The sequence below is a fragment of the Sinocyclocheilus grahami genome, unplaced genomic scaffold (assembly GCF_001515645.1).
Source record: "Sinocyclocheilus grahami isolate Dianchi unplaced genomic scaffold, SAMN03320097.WGS_v1.1 scaffold22.1, whole genome shotgun sequence".
Lineage (NCBI taxonomy): Eukaryota > Metazoa > Chordata > Actinopteri > Cypriniformes > Cyprinidae > Sinocyclocheilus > Sinocyclocheilus grahami.
The window spans coordinates 2,687,700-2,707,088 of NW_015505201.1; the positions used below are offsets into that span (position 1 = coordinate 2,687,700).

Here is a 19,389-nt window from a genome sequence, read left to right on the forward strand (position 1 = left end):
TATATATATATATATATATATATATATAAATGTTTTTATGAAAAGAATGGTCACTGCAAAGTGATATATACAATGTAGATGAACATAGATAACATTCTCAACAATGGACTACACAGGACAGACCCACAACACTACAGTATACAGTATAGACACTAGTGTAGACAACACTACATACAAACACAATACTACAGTAAGCACACGACTACACTGCAACAAACTGGACATGACAAACAACAACAAAGTACATTATAATAATCCAGTTATCATTGACAACAGAGACAGAACGTCACATTAGTTTGGGTGGGTATGCTAATAGGATGCCAATTTACCTGCCCTTAAAGAAGGCCACATAGAAGACAGGTGCAAATGCATTCATGCTCTTCAGCAAAAAAGCTTTCAAGATCACATGCTCCTCAAATGTCGATTCAGTCTTTGGAATCTCTGCAAGTATGACATTAACATCATATTCATAATAATCATCGGTAATGCATGATCTTTTCTTCGTCAGAGTCACACTTTTATCAAGAAAACAAAAACATTTAATCTTTTGTCATGTAAACACACACACACCAAGCTCTGTAATCCAGGCCGCTATAGCGCCGTAGATCTCATCCAGCACCAGAACCACCAGCAAGTTGATGATGACAGCGGTGGTTGTCACGGTTACACGCACATTAGCCTTGGCCTCATGGTCAGGGTTCATTGACATAACAGCAAACACAATGATACGGTAGAGAATCACTCCAGATACGGCAGAGAACGTGACCCCAACCTGAGAAAACAGATAAATGTGAATTTTAACTGTAAAAACTATGCAACAAATGCCGTTATGGGGAAAGGTACCTACCATAAGGAGGATAGAGGATATGTTGATGCAGTACCCTGGCAGCCTGTCTGTCCATGACAAAGACTCAGAGGCAAGCTACAAGAACAACAGGATGTTACTTAATGCTCACCATATCAGCTGTGAATACACTAGCTACTGGAGTACCATAATCACATTTTGCATGATACTGACAAGCAATTATTATTTGTGACCCATGCTGGCAAAATGAGTCGGAATGCACATGGGCTGATTTTGAACTACAGGCACACAAAAAAAAAAAAAAGTGAAAATTTGAGGTTTTCACAAAAATGAATTCATTAAGCCCTTGTCTAGCGATCCCGATGCTCCAAACAGTAATCAAACATCTAAAATGATAATATATATAGATTACAGTATTTCAAAATATCTGTCTTGGCGAGTATTCACACAAACACTATCTGTTATGTCTCAAGTGAACCATTGGGGAACTGTTGGGGAAAAACATCTGATGTGTAACATTATATTAGATCTGTGCATTACAGTAGGTATTAATATATAGGCAGTCTGTCTCATTACTGTTAATCTAACAATTAAAGAAACAAAGGAATCACTCAATGTTCTTGATTGAACTGCTTTTGTAGTTTTAATTTCATTTGTATTGAATACACTGAAGTGATTTTTACATTTGATTAGTCTGTTTTTCTTACCTGAATCCTTCTGCACTGAAAAAAATATACTAAATTTTTTTAAGGTAAGTGGTTGCAAACAATTTATTTTAGCTACATTTAAATGAAAAAAATGTTTAATGTTAGTCAGCTAAATTTGTTTATTTAAATGTAGCTAAAATAATTTGATTGAAACCGCAGTTTCAGTGTGTTTAATGTAAGATGAAAAAAGTAAGAAAAGTTCTTTCTCATATTTGTTCTACAGTTTATTTGCATCTTTGTTCTAATTTTTAGTAATAAAAATAAAATAACAATCAGCTATATTGTGATTATTAATATAGTGATTATTATTAAGAAAAGAAGTGGAGGAGAAGATGCAATGTTGTAGGTGATAGGAACCTTCAGAAAACATTAACTCGTTTTTTTTTTCGACTTCAAACAGGTGTAGCTCAGTCATTTTTGTCTGATTCAAACAAATCATACGTCATTTTGAAGGTTAAAATAAAAGAAAAATAACTTGTTTTTTGAAAATTTGCTCATTGTGACTCGTTTTGCCAGCACAGGTCACATTTTTATGGTATGGCAATAACCAATATGATGGCCCATACCATAAAAAGTCTATACCAGGGGTGCCCAGTCCTGTTCCTGGAGATCTACCTGCTGTACCTGCAGAGTTCAGCTCCAACCCTGATTAAACACACCTCAATTAGCTAATTAAGCTCTTCAGAAGCGCTTGATAATTACAGACCGGTGTGTTTGATCAGGGTTGGATCTGTACTCTGCAGGTGGCATTGATTTATTTAGTCCTTTTTTAAACAGAACATGAACAATGTTCACACTAATATCTATTCTAGAATTTGTACATGCTTCTGGACAAATCTGGCATCAAAACGTTATATACGTACATGCATATACATACGTATGTTATATAATGTTATTTATGTACATTATGTACAGTCGAAATATGATACTTTTGGGGGGGGGAAATAATAATAAATAAAATAAAATATGAAAAAAAAAACTGAAAAGAAAGAATAAAGGTCTGTTCATGCCACAAAAAAAATATATATGAAGGTAACTATAATGATAACTATATTAGTGTCCACATCAATGTATGATAAGGTTTGTTTATCATTAGCGTGCTGCAGTTTTGTCATCTGTAGCTTTAAATGCTCAAGCTCTTTAAAGCAGGATGGATTCTCATTGGCTGTCAATGTTTTTATTGTTCATCAGCTGGAAAAAAATCATTCTGAAAGTGATTCCAACGTCATTAACGTTATAGTTATGGCGTGGTGTTCCCTATTCTCAGAATTAGAATGATTATTAAATGTTATAATTATTGTTTTAGGATGGTGTGAACTAAGACTGGTCATTATATGCTTTTAGTTGATGTATTTAAATAAATAACTTATAAATACAAATAAATAATTTTAAAATGTAATGTTAGGAAATGAGAATAAATTAAGTTTTTAAAGAAGCACCACAGTATTTAAAAATTTTTGGTCAAATCATCCTATTAATTGATTACCTAAAAAATTATATCTTTAAAAATATGCTAATATTGACCATTACCAGTTTGGCCTGGCCTCCAATATATTGTGTAGTTATTCAGTTAAATACTTAACACTGTTAAATATTACTTTTTACAAAATCTAAATTTGTTGTAGCGGCTTTGTGCATCAGAACAGGAAATAGTTTTGGACTTGCAACAAACTAATCACTGAAACTAAGTAGGGCTGATTTGATTGAAGTGCTGAAGCTAATGAACATCACGGATCCAACCCTCCCCCAGACGCGCACGCATCAAATCTGAATTAAAACACACTACACTCTCTCAGGTACACGCACATACACACTGAACATGTGTCTTTGATTAGAGGAAGGACACCACTCTAACTTGCGTGGTTTAATCCCGCTGACTCTAATCCTGCATAATCTAGTGTGGAATACCCAGAGAGGTAATCTGCTTTGAGTGCCGTGTGTAGTAAGCGTGTACGCCACAGAGAGTGTTTGAGCGCATACGTGTGTTGTGTGTATGCGCCACAGGCCTGACACTGCGTACAAGGGCACAGTGACAGTAACAAAAATCCGCAAAATCACATCAAGTGAAATTGCGACCAAACTGCTCATTTCAAAGGGGAAAAACACGGCTATCCACCGGACTGAGTAATTCATTATCTAATTAATTCAATTGTCAGAAAGAATGAGAAGAAAAAGATAAGAGAGTGCTAATGCGGGGTTTGATAGGAAGAAAGACGGATATGAGTCGGGTGGGCAGGAGGGTCCGACGGAGGTCAGGGCAGTGACCACTCTGTGACTGACAGCTGAGAACTAACTGCATTATCCCTAAAGCCCCGCCTCTTCTGGTTAAGTTGATTAGCTTGCTCTCTCTTAGACAGACACACAGTAAACTCTCAAATTATCTCCCCCCTCCTCACCGGCGACTGTCCTCCTTTAGCAGACAGTAGCTTCTCTCTTCCTTTGTCATCCGTTCCTGCGTTTGGCTAGAACACAGAGCAGAGATTAAAAGCACTGCACACACGCACTCATTCTCCTTGAAAAATGTGCGTGGTATTCCAGGTATTTCAGCTCAGTGCATTTTTAAGCAATAATTAAATTAAAGTGAAAATGAAGACTTCACGTTCATATCCTGAATTGATAATAGTGAGTAAAAATAACTTTAAACACACATGTTTATTAAACAAAATAAATAATTAAAATATGTATCTATTGGAATATCTATCATACTTTTCTTTTCTTTTTTTTACTAAAGATAATTTCTATTATTTAAAAAAAAATCCTAATAGGAATTTAATAAGAAACAAATAAAATTCTACTGGATAAATTAAAATTCCGAATGTAATTCCAAGATTCTTTTTGCTAGAGTCATCAATGACAATTAATATAATTATTATATATTTAAAAAATATTATACAAATTATTAAATTAAAGTAACATTTCATTTAATGAGTTAATTCACACTTACAGGAATATTGTGCACATTCCTTCAGAAATTTTGCAAGAGTATTGTTTTAAGTTATCGTTAATGTCTCTGCATCCTTGTTCAGTAATATTTTAATAATTCAATAATATTCTGATATTTTTGAAAAATCTGATCTGATATTTGCATGATATCAGGGAACTGTTGTGATTTCCAAGCTTGGAAAATTCATAGAAATTATTAAGATTATAAGAAGACATGATAAAGTTTTAGTCATAGTGAATATAATTTTTTTTTGTTATATACAGCTCTAAAAAAAAATGTATTTAAATAATTGTACTTATTACTCTTTTAGGATAAAAATATATTTTTACAATTATAATTATTACTCTTTGTGAGTACAATCTTTATAAAATTACTATTTTCTATTTTAAAATAATTATTCAGTAATCACAAACAACTGAAAATGTTATGGAAAATTATGGAAATTCATCGGTCAAAACATAAGAACCTAATAGTTTTGTACATAATGGTGCAGTTTACCTCTTCCTTCTTATTCTTTGCCTTCTTCTCTTGTTTCTTAAGAAGAAAGTCCTCATATGCTGGTCGTAGCTCATTCTGTCACACAAACACACACACATCAAGCTCAGTGATCAAGAACTCCAAAGATTTCAAAAAGCAGCAAATTCAACATCAATACCTTAGACATGCATAAGCAAAACTGTCTCCATAGAAACAGGATTCACAAACACATGCACAAATAGAAATAATTATTTTGTTCCACATTAAATAATTTTCTTGTCTTGAGGCAAAGACGCCAGTATGGTACAAAACTGCAAGTTCATTAAAAAGCACGTAACCCGCAGGGCTTTTCTGGCTAACACGTTGCTTTAGTAGACTCAATCTATCAGACCAATATCCTGTACAAGAGTGCTATATAGTTGTACGTGGAATGCTTAAGATGATATATTTATGACATAACATGTGTTTCAACCAGACAGGTAGCATTTTCAACTTCACAAATAAGGTTGTGATTATCTGACAAGACCATTTTGGTTAGGATTATGGCACTGAGGTTAATGGTATAAAATCACGGTAAAGGATTCTTGACACAGGTTACTACAATATTAATCCACTATAAATCTCCCCTCTTCCTACGAATTCAGGGTTGATTCATCAAACAGCATCACCATAAATGCCGATGCAAAATTGACCCTCCTGCTGCACAGAAAAACGCAAATGGGGATGGAACGATGATGAGGGTGGGGGAAGTGTGAGGGACACGGAGAGAAATATGGTGTGCGTTTGAACATGTCGGGAACCATATAGAAACAGAGATAGAGAAAGAGAGCAGGAGATAGGTTTACCTCAGCCCTTTCCTATCGGTGAGCATGAAAGCAAAGAAAACATAGCATTAGACACATGTTTGCACTATTTAACATGCGGTGTAATTGAAATTCATTGTTGTTCACATTAGCATGTCGCTCATGATCTCCATTGCATCCTGTTGAGAGTGCAGACCTTCATCCACTCAGCTCAATGCTTTAAGCAGAACACGATCTCATTACTCACACATGTCCTATCACACACACACACACCATCGTCTCCCACCACTTACACAACACACGTTCAGACTGAATCAGCTCCCAGGTGAACGGTTCAAACCCTCAAGAACAATGAAATCTTGAATTTTCATAAACCTAATGAAGAGCAGGCCATCAGCAGTCAGCGCGAGGGTCTGCTGGAGTCGCACTAGAGAGAATTGGCTATTATATTGGATTATGTTTAGCAATGCTTTATGAACTGCATTGCTGCGAGTTTGCGCTGATGCTCATAGGTTCTGGAGTGATTTTTAAGAAGGCAGCGATATTGGAGGTTATGCATAACAATCATTATACCAAAGTTAGGAAGTCATGCTGGATAGAGGTGCATCGAGGATGATCTATATGCTTATTTTACTTTTATTCAGCAAGGATGCATTAAATTAATCAACAAAGAGAGTTCTATTACAAAAGAGTTCTATTAATTACAAATTAATGCTGTTTTTTAAACTTTTTATTCATCAAAGAATCCCGAAAAATGTATGTATGCATCAAATCAGCATATTAGAATGATTTCTGAAGGATCACGTGACATTGAAGACTGGAGTAACGGTGCTGAAAATTCAGCTTTTCATCACAGGAATAAATTACATTTTAAAATATATTCAAATAGAAAATAGTTATTTTAAATTGTAATAATATTTGACAATATTGATACGTTTTGACAAGTTTTTGTCCAATCCACTGTTCTGTACAATAAGAATGTCCCCTCTTTACTACAGACTGCAACCAACTAGCAAGTAACAAATCTTTACTCATGGCTATTTACCTATATTAAAGTATATATATCCTTGGAAATCCTTGGATGTGCCTGCCCAAACTTCTGTTTTTTTAATCAGAATTCCACTCAGTGAGCAGCATTTTTTAAATGATGCAGTCACAGATGTGCATATGTCAGCTATTTTACAGCTTCGAAAATCTGATTTTAGAGCTGCCGCTATTTAATAATGAATATTAGAGGTGTTCTGTGACTTTGATCATGTTTCTAGTATTCTGAAATGCTTGGGACTTTTTCTCACCTCATCGTCTTCCATGCCTGTCAGATCCCAGCTGTGCTGTAAACATCGTTGCCTCCTCTTCCAGTGTTCTAGAAACACTGCCGCTAAACACACACACACACACACACACACACACACACACACACACACACACACACACACACACAAACACAATAATCACAACACTATCTATTCCTCTTTACACCACCTTATTTCTTCTCAGTATATTACAAATGTACAGTAATCACAGTTTATCATCAAATGCACATATCCATACAGCTCATACCCCAGAGGGACATAAAGATGGCGAAGCCCACTGTGGCATGGTTATCAAACAGATAGCTGGTACGCGCCGTACTGCAGATACTGCTCAGCTGCCAGTAATCACACACACGATCACATAGAGGACACATGGTGAAATTAAGACGCTCATCACACATCTCTTGACTGAAAGAGAGGGAGAAATTAATTCTTGATTATATCATAAATATTCACTGCAATACATAAACATTTATTTTCTTTGAAAAACTTTGGAAAAAATATCAAAACTAAACCTTATAAAACATCCCCGGAATAGGCTTAATTAAGAAAATAAATCAATGCAATTCAAATACATATTAGAGTTACTGTTGGTTTGATCTAAAGCAATTAGCTTATATTATGAAAAAAATTTATTTCAATATTAAGTCCCCACAAGGTAAATAGCTTAATAAAAACACTAAATAAAGTCTTAATGAAAATCTGTGAGGGTCAGATTCAGGATTAGGGCATAGAAACATATTTGTTTGTTAAAAAACATCAGAAGTTAAAGGGTTAGTTCACCCAAAAATGAAAATTAGCCCACAAATTACTCACCCTCAAGTCATTCTAGGTGTATATGACTTTCTCCTTTCAGACGAATCCAGTCGGAGTTATATTAAAAATGGTCTTTGATCTTTCAAGCTGTTTAATGCCACTCAGTGGGTGTTGCAGTGCATCAGTCCAAAAGAAGTTAAATAAAAATCATCCATCCATAATAATAAGTGCCTCACACGGCTCCGGGGGGTGAACAATTGCCTCCTGTAGCGAATTGATGCGTTTTTGTAAGAAAAATATCCATATTCAAAACGTAATAATCACTTTAATGTAGTTTGCGCCAACAGTCATACACGGAAGCAGCTCCGGGGGAATGACGTATGAGGTCAGATTTATGCATGCGCTGCTCAGAAGTGACGAACGCGGAAGCGCAGGGGAGAGATCAAAACAAAACAACAGTCTCTTATTAGAAGTACAAAACAAGGATTTGTAAAGAAGAACGTCGGAGGATTTCGATATAAGCCAAGAGGAGACTGGTTTTCCTTTGCTAAAGTAAGGAAACTTTGCTTCCTTTGCTCCTGTTAACAAACGTTGGTTTTCACGAGACTCACCGGTGCATGCGCAATGCTGACCTCATACGTCATCTGCAAGCTACATTAAAGTGATTATTATGTTTTGAATATGGATATTTTTCTTACAAAAATGCATCGATTCGCAACAGGAGGCCTTTGTTCACCCATGTGAGACACTTTTTTTTATGGATGGGCGCATTTTATTTAACTTCTTTTGGACTGATGCATGCAACACCCGCTGAGTGGCATTAAACAGCTTGAAAGATAATTTTGAATATAAATCCGACTGGATTCGTCTGAAAGAAGAAAGTCATATACACCTAGGATGACTTGAGGGTGAGTAATTTGTGGGCTAATTTAAATTTTTGGGTGAACTAACCCTTTAAGGCAAAGACCCCATGATGATAGAAAAGGAAACATGTGAATGTGTTTACCTGGGCACATTGGTGTCTACGGTGAGGCAGCCGTACAAGAATACTGCGACTCCTAAAGCCGAGGCTGGAATCAGCAGCTGTGTGTACACTCCCAACCAGGCAAAATACAGGCCAATCTTCTCTCCAAAGTACTTCCTTTTGAATACAGGTAAACGGGTTACAGAACTGTTACAAATTTGACAAGGTAAACAACCACTGAATACCAGCACATGCAAAAACGCTGTTTTCAAAAACAATGACTGCATGGAATATTAACCTACAATTGAACCTGAATGCCATTCACAAGTTTTACACATCCTCCAATTCTTGTATATTAATTTATTAAAATATTTTGTCTATTCTGATTATGCTTTCAGCAGCTACAGTCCATTCCAGAGCTTTTCCCCATAATCAGCTCAGAATATGTCAGTTTGCAGACTCCATGTGAGCCAAAAGATAAGTAATACATTTACTAAATAGTCTTAGTATTGTACTGTCAAAGACATACCGTCTGCCATTCTCAGCGTGCATGCTATACGGTGGGCATGTTTTAAATATTCGTGATGTCCAGGCGGGCATATTAAATTCACCAGATGCAAAGCGTCTTCTTTTACTCTAAAAACAAAGCTGGATTGTAGCAAGTTGCAGGTCATTTATTAATGTTTTTTAATGCTGAAAATGCTTGTTTGATAAGCATTCTGGGATAGGCAGAATGAGACTGTTTTGTCAGGTGTTTTGTTGCCTGCCAGACAGGTGAAATCTTGAAAATGAAAAGTGACATCGCTTCTCAACGAGCCATGCGATTTAAAGTAGAACTATTTACAGCAAGCCACAAAAATACACACACACATCTGACAGTTATCAGAAAAGAGATCCAGTTAATAACCATCTGTGTGCTGAATAACATCCTTCACAGAACCAGATAGTAGGGATGTACGTCATGTCTGATACCTTATAAGGTCCATTGGCTGATATTTGTAGCAAGCACCATAATTGGCCCATTCCTCATGCAGCATCTGCAATACACACAAATATCACTCATTACTAGGGATGTAACGATATCAAAATCTCACGATACGATATTTACTGCGTAATTTAAAAAAAAAAGACAAATGAAGAATTGGGAAAAAAGGAAAATTTTGTACATTTTAAAGTTAAATGATTCTATCTAATGCACTTTGAGAGTTCAACATTAGAAGCTGCATTAAAACGCAGCCTAATTTTAATTTTTGGGTGAACTAACCCTTTAAGTCAGAAAAAAGTCAGTGAATTGACTTGTACCTGAACTTTAAAGGGGACTCAACCCTCTTTTTATTTGATATACTGTCTCAGTCTATATTACATTCACACTGGTGTTTTAGAAAGCCAAACAAATTAGAATATAATAATAACAATGACAGTAATAGCCATATATTGTAAAATAATTGCACTGTAAAATAAATGAAAATTAATATTCATAGGTATTGTTACACTCCTGTGGACTGTTTGTTGTGGTTTCTTCCCCTTGTGCTGGTTTAGCCCTGTCTAATTATTAGTTAATCACCTCATTGTGCTCACCTGTCGGTCCCTCGTTAACTGCCCTATATCTGTTCCTGTCTCTTGTGTTCTAGTTGGTCAGTTATTATGAATGTTACCCCGAGTGTGTGTCTCTCTGCCTTGTTGTCGCTACATTAAAGATCCTTATTTTGTATCCTTGTCGTCCTCATCATCCTGCCTGCCTCCACACACCTGGACCGTGACAGAATAACCGACCCTCAAGTAAAGTATAGCGGCGTCTTTCCCTTCGTTTGTTTTGATTGTTTTTTTTATGGATTGCCCCGTCTGTCCCATGGCCCGGCCAGCCAGCTTTTCGGGCGAGGCAGCCTTCGGCAGCGGGTTGTTGCTGCAATGTTCCCGCTACCTGGAGATGCAACCACACCACAGCGGGCCAAAGTGTCATTCATTATCTCGTTGCTGTCTGGACGAGCCTTGCAGTGGGCCAAAGCCTTGTGGACTGCACAGAGCCCGGGGATTCACTCGCTGGAGGGTTTTGTGAGACTTCCGGGAGGTATTCGGCCAATCGACTACGGAGGTCACAGTGCATGAGGAGGAGAGACTGTGGAATCCTCGGTCCAGCCCAGGAAGGGCTCCGGATCTTTCGGTTAGCCCAGGAAGGGCTCCGGATCCCCAGTCCAGCCCAGGAAGGGCTCTCCAGTGCCCGCTCCTCAAATGCCCGCCCTCCCACCCGCTCCGGCCTCCTCCGGCGTCACCATGGTCGGAGTCTCCCTCGCCTCCGCCTCCAGCCTCCAAGGCCCGGACTCTGCCTCGGTCCGTAGACCCAGTGGCTCCACCTCGGCTCCTAGCTCCCTCGCCTCCACCGTCACCCATTGATCCATCAGCTCCACCATGCTCTCTCGTCCCTCCGGCTCCGCCTTGGTCGGGCGTCGACCCGCCATCGCCTCTGGACTCCTCTCCTCTGGCTGCGCCTCGTCGCTCTGGTGGAGCCCTCGGCTCCACCCTGGGCCCCCAGATCCTCTGCATCCCCCTGGCTCTTTGGCTCTCCATCTCCGCCCCTCCAGCGTCACCATGGTCGGTGTCTCCCTCGCCTCCGCCTCCGAGGCCCGGACTGTTTGTTGTGGTTTCTTCCCCTCGTGTTGGTTTAGCCCGTCTAATTATTAATGTGCTCACCTGTCAGTCCCTCGTTAACTGCCCTATATCTGTTCCTGTCTCTTGTGTTCTAGTTGGTCGGTTATTATGAATGTTACCCTGAGTGCGTGTGTCTCTCTGCCTTGTTGTCGCTACATTAAAGATCCTTATTTTGTATCCTCGTCATCCTGCCTCCACACCTGGACCGTGACTGGTATATTATTTTTGCTTTGCACTACAGTAGGGAAATTACAATACTTTCCTAATTTCTACACTTGAAAGAGATTTTGAATTTGGACTGCTTTTAAACCGCTAGCTGTCAGCAACTCATACTGCACTTAAGCTTTTATTTTGGCGTAAACGGCAGTAGAGCTTTTATTTGGAAGGAAAACTCCAGCTTCAGTGAAAACAGGCTTACAAAAATGTCTCACTACTAATCTAGTGAAATGCTTTAATCATCTGCTGTGAAAATGAAGCATAACTGGTGGCCGTTGCGTTCCTAAACATGCGCTAAACTTGCAGCACGTGCAATAAACGAGTTCACTGCATTCAATGTGAATGGAGATGTTTTGAGGCTCGGAAAACACCGGATCACGAGCCGATCAATGTGTGCGCTTCGAAAAGTGTAGTGCAAACAGACTTGATGAAGGGATTAAGCCATATTGTGCTTTTGGTTTTAGTTTGTTTGACACATACTGTGCCAAAGCATAATGACAGTTTTGCTATTGTGATATTTTGATATTGATAATATCGTTACATCCCTACTCATTACAAATCTTTTGCATCTTCTTAGAGATGACACACACAAGTACATATTACAGTAATAAGCAGCTTATTGTCATTTTATCAATCAAATAAAAACAAAAATCCTAAATGTCACTGTGTGACACGCTGCTGTCCAATCGCAGCAGGCTGCAGGACTCACCTGTCTGTCATTGCGATGCTCTTTATCTTCTGAGCTGTCAAAGTCTCCCTGCAGCAATGACAACACACACAGAGCTCTACCCAAACCACCTCACACATTTACACTGAACTAACAGGCGAATTATAAATTAGCTGTATTAAGCTGCGGTACAATGCAAAACTTACATCATGCAGAGGGAAGGCAGAATCATAAACCCCTTTAGCTAGCAGTGATGCAATACCTGAGGAAGAAAAGAGAATTTGAATATTCAAATTGACAGTTTAACAATCCAATTTAAAAGAGTATGGCATTTGTAGATTTGACATCTCAAGGAACATACCCATAGTTTGACAGGTCTGTGTGCAGGCGGTGCGCCTCAGAATTTCATAAACCTATGCAAGAGCGCAACACAATAATACATTAAAAAAAAGCAATCATACATTAACAGAATAGTTCACCCAAAAATGAAAATTTCATCTATTCCTATCTGGTCACTATTTCAATATAATGAATGTGGACTCCAAGATTACTAAAAAGCACCATGAAGTATCATAAAAATGACCCATATGAAATGGGCACTTAGTCATAAGATATATATTGAAAATGTTATTAGCTGAACATTCAGCTCAGTTCTTCTGGGCATGTTCATGTGAGTTTATGAGCTATGTAGTAATGTCTAAGTCATAAATTGTTCTTTTTGAGTCAGTGTATGGCACGAAAACAGTATAGTTTAATGATACTTCTATGTTGCTTTTCTGTCATTTTTGAAGCTTCAAAGCTCCAGTCCCCAATCGTTATAACCGTATGAGGAAAAATTACCATTACCATTTGCATCAAATATTCTCCTTTTGTGTTCCACAGCAAAATGAACCATTAGAACAACATAACTTGACATAATTTCTGGATAAACTATTGCTTTAAATCTGTTCTAATGTGTCCAGATGTGTATAATCATCCTGTTTCATTATTACTGATACTTACAATTCGACCTCGTATTGCATTGCTGAACAAGCTGTTTTTCGACTTTATATCAAATCTGCAAAATAAAAGACAACCAATTAGTCCAACACATGGGCTTGCTTTTTGTAAATGCTCTTTTATGACACTCTGGCTGTCTATGAATGCTGGCACTCACAGGTGTAGCTTGTCTCTGCTGAACGGTTGGGATAGCACCCGTGTGCGTGGGTCTTGAGGCTCCGGTACGCCCGGCTGGAACAGCTGATTTATCTTCGTCCAAAAAGAGTTTATTACGCCCATGAGCCCCGTCTTCTCTTTCAGCTGATATGTCTGGAAAAACAACCATAACGGAACTAAAATTAAACAGAGATTAATCCATTTATATCAAGAGCTAAAGAGAGACGAGACACACTAGAAGTTGAGACCAGAGTCAGACGATTTAACACCACATGTGTGGAAAGGAAATATATCTTGTTTTGTGGGCAAACAAAGCACATGGGATGTGGGTCCATATGTGTCAACAGCTAATCCACCATTATCAGATTATATCATTCAATACAACTCACCACCTCAAAGGATAAATCATTCTTTCAGGATGTCACTCTAAGCCAAATTTTAATGTATAGGAAAATGTGACGTTAACAATCATCTTAGTATGCAGCGTATGCAAATGCCTCTTGCAGGAATTTGAAAACATTTTACAAGTAATCGGCTTGATCTCTTTTTTTTCTCTGCAGTGTTCAGACTTTGAGAATTGACTTTTGGCATTACAACTGCTCTTAGACCGCGCCAACCCAGAGCACTTACAAAGATCGTCATGGAGCCAAAGCTCTTAACACCAAAAACATGACACTCATGGGCTGTGCCAGTGTCCACATTTGGAGTGCCTGTTGAGTCTCTGAACAGCTCGGATTGACACATTGGGCTCTCATTTGAACAGAACTGTTTCTAAGCATTGGCATTAGTTTATTTGTCAGTGCAATCTGTACCAGTAAAACACTGGAATAAAATGTCAGGTCATACTTATTATACATACGTGTATATAAAATATTTTTTTAAATGTAATTTATTCTTTTGATGCAAACACTGAATTTTCAGCATCATTTCTCCAGTCTTCAGTGTCACATGATCCTTTGGATATCATTCTGATATGCTGATTTGCTGCTCAAGAAACTTGAGCATCATTATTATTATCAATGATGAAAACAGTTGTGCTGCTTAATATTTTTGTGCAAACCGTGATACTTTAAATTCAAAAGAATTTATTTGAAATAGAAGCAATCGAATGTCTTTACAATCACTTTGGTCAATTTAATGCATCCTTGCTGAATACAAATATGAATAAAAAAATGTAAAAAGTCACCAAAATAGGAACCGTCCTAACGGGAGCTAACAGTTGATTGTTGATTTTAATGGAAGAATTTTAGTTTTAATACACTAGCAACACAAGATTGTAGGTTTGATTCTCAGAAAACACATATAACATATCTTATTAAAGATTCTGACAAATGCATGCATGTAAATTGGGTATCCTTGTATTTTTTTTCTATGGGGCTGTTAAAGAGAGTCAAAGGTAAACGGAATCAGAACATGATGCAGACCAGACTCAAACCTAGGTCCTTGAGAGCTTTATGAGCCTCACAGATCACCCACTGCATCAGCGCTCTGACACATCTTTATATTTTATTCTCAAATGGCAGCCTTTTTATGTTTCTGTTTCCCTTTTATAGTAACTCACCTTTTTAGTCGGCACTCTGATCTTAAGAAGTTCTGCCTCACGACTGAGAACGGACCAGGGAACATGGAGACGGGTAAACCGGACCGTTCTCATCTTGAAAGAAAAAGAAATTAGTTTAAGAGTAAAGCACCACTGAATAATACAGTCGATTTGGTTTGCAGGATGCAACTGAAAATTTGGTTGAAGATAAGGTGATTGGTGCAAACACACACACACACACACACACATACACAGAGAGAGAGAGAGTTTAAGAAGCAGCTGTTACTAAAATGGTCTTATTCAGCGTGGATGAATGACACACACACAAACACATCAAACACAAACACCTCTGGCAATGAGGATCAACCATAATCTGTCTTTAGGCTAGAGACAGCAGCACTCAAATTTAATCCACACTAACATAACACAACTGATCTACCACCATCACACCACCAACAATCAAACGTACACCCACATCACAGCTTTCACTCAGGATTTCACTCTCATCAGTCAATATTTATGCTAAAATGAACCCTGGGGCCAATTTCAGATCTGTACAGACATCGGACATAGGAACAATGCCTTTGCATCTAAGAATTAATTTACTATTACAGTTAGTTATGCAATATCAAAAAATAATGTTTTTCACTTACAAAATAATTTGCAAGTACACAACATGGTAGAATTAGTTTTCAATGTAATTTATGCCGATTAATTAAAAACACTGTGTTCACGCAGATGATTTTCATTGCATTATTCATTATTATTATCAAGTAAGCAAAAACTAAAAATCATAATGGTCCTAAAAATAGGCTTTGTTTTCATTATGCAAAATATAATTTCTTTTAGGTTGAAATATCTAGTAGTTTCTTCGTGCATAAGGTGTACTCAAACCTGCATAATAATAGGAACTCTATTTGGATTCATGAGGGTATTGCTTGAGTATAAGCTTTTTTGGGGGGAAAAAAGCTGCATGAGTCAACCAATCTACTCCTATTCAGAAATACTAAGCTCTCCCTGCTTCAACTTGGGAAAATCCATGATGCAGGGGGAACCGATCATCCCTTGTGACAACCATAGTTGCATCTGTCGCAAATATATCGCTGGGGCCACCACTGCAGCATTGCAGGAAAGTGAAGAAATGCTCTTTGGCATCTGTTAACTAGTATTAAAATATGCTGCATTGCTTGAAAATGAAAACTAGCTCCTCTTTCAAAAAAGATAGACTTTTCTTGGTGTGGGAGGGTTTGGGCTTTTTCTAAACTGGGTCTTCAATTCTTAAGTTCCAAGGTCACCTTGGGAATCTCTTGATTGTGTTTATTCTGTTAGTATTACACTCAAAACTGAGCTCATCCCTGATTATTCATGGCTCAACACATGAGACAATGATACATTAATGTGTTTGCCAGGAAAATGATATAGAGACATGCATTGGCAAACAAGAACACACACAGGCTATGTTCAGAATATACTATGCTACTCACACTAATTTTGCAATATGCAGATTTTTGGCCTATTTTAAGCACCATTTTCATTATCTGATCAGACTGATTGAATTAAGGACTTTTACACAAAATGTATTTTAAATAAATGCAAAACAACCCCTTTTAATTTCCAAAAAATGATAACTGTGTTGACACCACTTGTGAAATTACATACACTACTGTTCAAATGTTTTGGGTCAGTAATTTATTGTATTAAAATAAATGAATACTTTTATTCAGCAACGATGCATTAAATTGATCAAAAGTGACAGTAAAAACGTTTATAATGTAAAGTCTATTTTAAATAAATGCTGTTCTTTTGAACTGTCTTTAAATCAAAGAATTCTGAAAAAATGTATCACGTTTTTCACAACAACAACAACAACAAAACTCTTTCTTGAGCAGCAAATCTGCATATTAGAATGATTTCTGAAAGATCATGAGACACTGAAGACTGGAGTAATGATGCTGAAAATTCAGCTTTGCATCACAGGAATAAATGACATTTTAAATTATATTCAAATAGAAAACATTTATTTAAAATTGTAATAATATTTATTTTTACTGTATTTTAAGAGTTTCAAAAAGATTTTAAAAAATCTTACCAACTTTTGAACAGTAGTGTATGGATATAAGCAGATCATATGACAATTTACAGTAGCATCCTACTGTTTGAAATGTTGCATAATGCATTGTTTCTTACATATTTAAGAACTAAAAATAGTAGGCAGTACAGTATTTAGTGTATACTGCGTAGTATGCAGTTGGCTAGTATTTTAGCAGTCTGAACATAACTATGCACACATCAACACAAACCTCTTTGTCATGTTCAATCTCCAAGCCTTCCTCCTGAAGTCCTCTTTCAAATTCCTCTCTAATTTTATCTTGTAGTTCGTTGGCGGGTTCCATTGCAAGCCCCGCCTCCAGCACTGCCTCCAAAATATCGCCCTTCGTACTCCTGCGTGAAGGGGTGTGGCTTTGAGACGGCACGTTACCGTTAGAGACAACAGAGAGGCGGTGTTGGGACTGACGTCTCTTGGAGTGATAAACAAGAACGTAGTCCACTCTTCTGCAGCCGTCTGCAAAACACAGCCCTCCTCCTGGACCAGGGCCCGGCTCCTCCTGAAAACACACACAAGCATTCTTCAGCTCTGTAACATCTAGACACATCTGCATGGCTGTACAGCGAAAGCTATAATTACAGATTCCTGGAGCTCTCTCAAAGCTGCATAGCATGTAGTTGGCAGTTTGAGCAAAAAAATTGAGGATCTGGGTCATCCACTGATTGGCTGGTGGTTCAAAGCTTTTGGACGTTTCCTGTCATACTCATGTTTGATTTGAATTCTGCTTTTGAGCAAGGTGCATAGCTAGGATGGTCCCTGTGGTTTGCAAATTAGTTGATAAAACTGTCAGCTGACATTGTGGTTTTCATAATATTCTGTTCACACTACAAAAAGATCCCCAAGATAAGATAATATATTTTACCCCAAATAAGAACAAATGAAAACTTATATTTTGCAAAAAGACATTTTGTGATTTTTTTTCTTGTATTATGAAATTACAGACTTGCACCCCAATTCCATAAGCAAAAATAAAAATTAAAACTATTTTTGTTACTGTAAAGCAAAAAACAACAACAACATTTTACTGTATGCATAAATATTTAATTTATACAAATAAGATATTAATAAAATATTTTTTTATTATAAAAATAAAAAATATACCAAAAAATAATTTAAATAATTAAAAAAATAAAAATAAAATAATTAAAAAAAAATTCATGTCTTTGTCTGTTCTTGGGAGCATTATTACTGTATGTTAAAGAACTTTATAATAATCAAGTTCATTGGAATGTGAATTGTGTTAAAAGAAAATGCCTTGGGATTTCTACAGGCTATGGGAACGTCTAGTGCAAATATTTAACTGATGCCATTTAGTAGATGCTTTCCAATATGATACATTGAAAACACATCGCAAGTTCCACTGAAGCATGAAAAAAACTCATTACAAATTAGTATAAATATTTAATTTATGCAGATAAGATTTTTTCATTTAATTTTTAATTTAAAATGCCTTAATCCAAATTCTAAATTTCTTATTTCTTTAATTTGATTTTGGAAAAAAGCATTTTTCTCAGATTCTCAGACTGTAACTGTCCAGTAGTGATATGGATTTTTCAATGGTCGATGCCAATATCTAGAGAGATTTTTCCCACTGACTCCAACCCACAATCTTTGTGTGACCAGCTTACAATTGCAAAATCACTGCATTTTCTTATGTCACCTTACTTGACCCCTGAGGGGTCCGTGAAGCTTCTGCAGAGGGTCCATTGAGAAGATGCACATAATTCAAGATTCAATTAAAGTTTATTTGCAGTTCAATTTGCAGAATTGAATTGAATTGAACATAACATATGCAATGCAAATATTTTAATATGATCTAACCAGAACCATTATTTAATGCAATAATGTCAGTCTTTGATAATGAACAACATTTCCTCTTAAAGCCTGCATTAGACAACAGAAATCACGCACCGTGTCCTCAGCAATGTCGTTGGCATCATGCCCGCTGCTGGCCGTGCCCTGCTGGCCCAGTTCAGAGATATCTCGGGCAAGACAGCGGAGTTTCTCGCTCTGCATTGAAGAGGACTCACTCTTCACGCCAGAAACGCGCATGCGCTCAGGGGCCCCATTCCAATTTTCTGTTAGATAGAGATATTCACAGGTTAATTTTGATGTCTAATAATATCTTACTGAAAGTCTTCTATTATGGCATTTTTCTCTTATGTCAGTTTCTTTGTGTGTGCTTTGACAATATTGCATGCAAAACAATCATGCCAATAAATTGCTTGAAATTGAAATGGAACTGAAGGAGAGAGAGAGAGAGAGAGAGAGAGAGAGAGAGAGAGAGAG

General features: G+C 37.2%; 1 protein-coding gene across 1 annotated transcript in view; it reads right to left on the reverse strand.

Moving 5' to 3' along the window:
- Positions 1-19,389, reverse strand: part of ano2a (anoctamin 2a) — a 29,503-nt gene that overhangs the window by 8,801 nt on the left and 1,313 nt on the right. Inside the window, exons 2-19 of the mRNA XM_016243557.1 lie at positions 19,012-19,178; positions 17,294-17,599; positions 15,015-15,107; positions 13,455-13,606; positions 13,301-13,355; positions 12,660-12,711; positions 12,505-12,560; positions 12,341-12,388; positions 9,742-9,806; positions 8,812-8,946; positions 7,297-7,457; positions 7,032-7,114; positions 5,779-5,790; positions 4,955-5,029; positions 3,909-3,974; positions 848-922; positions 571-772; positions 330-441 (exon numbers count right to left, since the gene is read on the reverse strand). Coding sequence (XP_016099043.1) covers positions 330-441; positions 571-772; positions 848-922; positions 3,909-3,974; positions 4,955-5,029; positions 5,779-5,790; positions 7,032-7,114; positions 7,297-7,457; positions 8,812-8,946; positions 9,742-9,806; positions 12,341-12,388; positions 12,505-12,560; positions 12,660-12,711; positions 13,301-13,355; positions 13,455-13,606; positions 15,015-15,107; positions 17,294-17,599; positions 19,012-19,178 — 1,915 coding nt within the window. The remainder of the gene's footprint in view (positions 1-329; positions 442-570; positions 773-847; positions 923-3,908; positions 3,975-4,954; positions 5,030-5,778; positions 5,791-7,031; positions 7,115-7,296; positions 7,458-8,811; positions 8,947-9,741; positions 9,807-12,340; positions 12,389-12,504; positions 12,561-12,659; positions 12,712-13,300; positions 13,356-13,454; positions 13,607-15,014; positions 15,108-17,293; positions 17,600-19,011; positions 19,179-19,389) is intronic.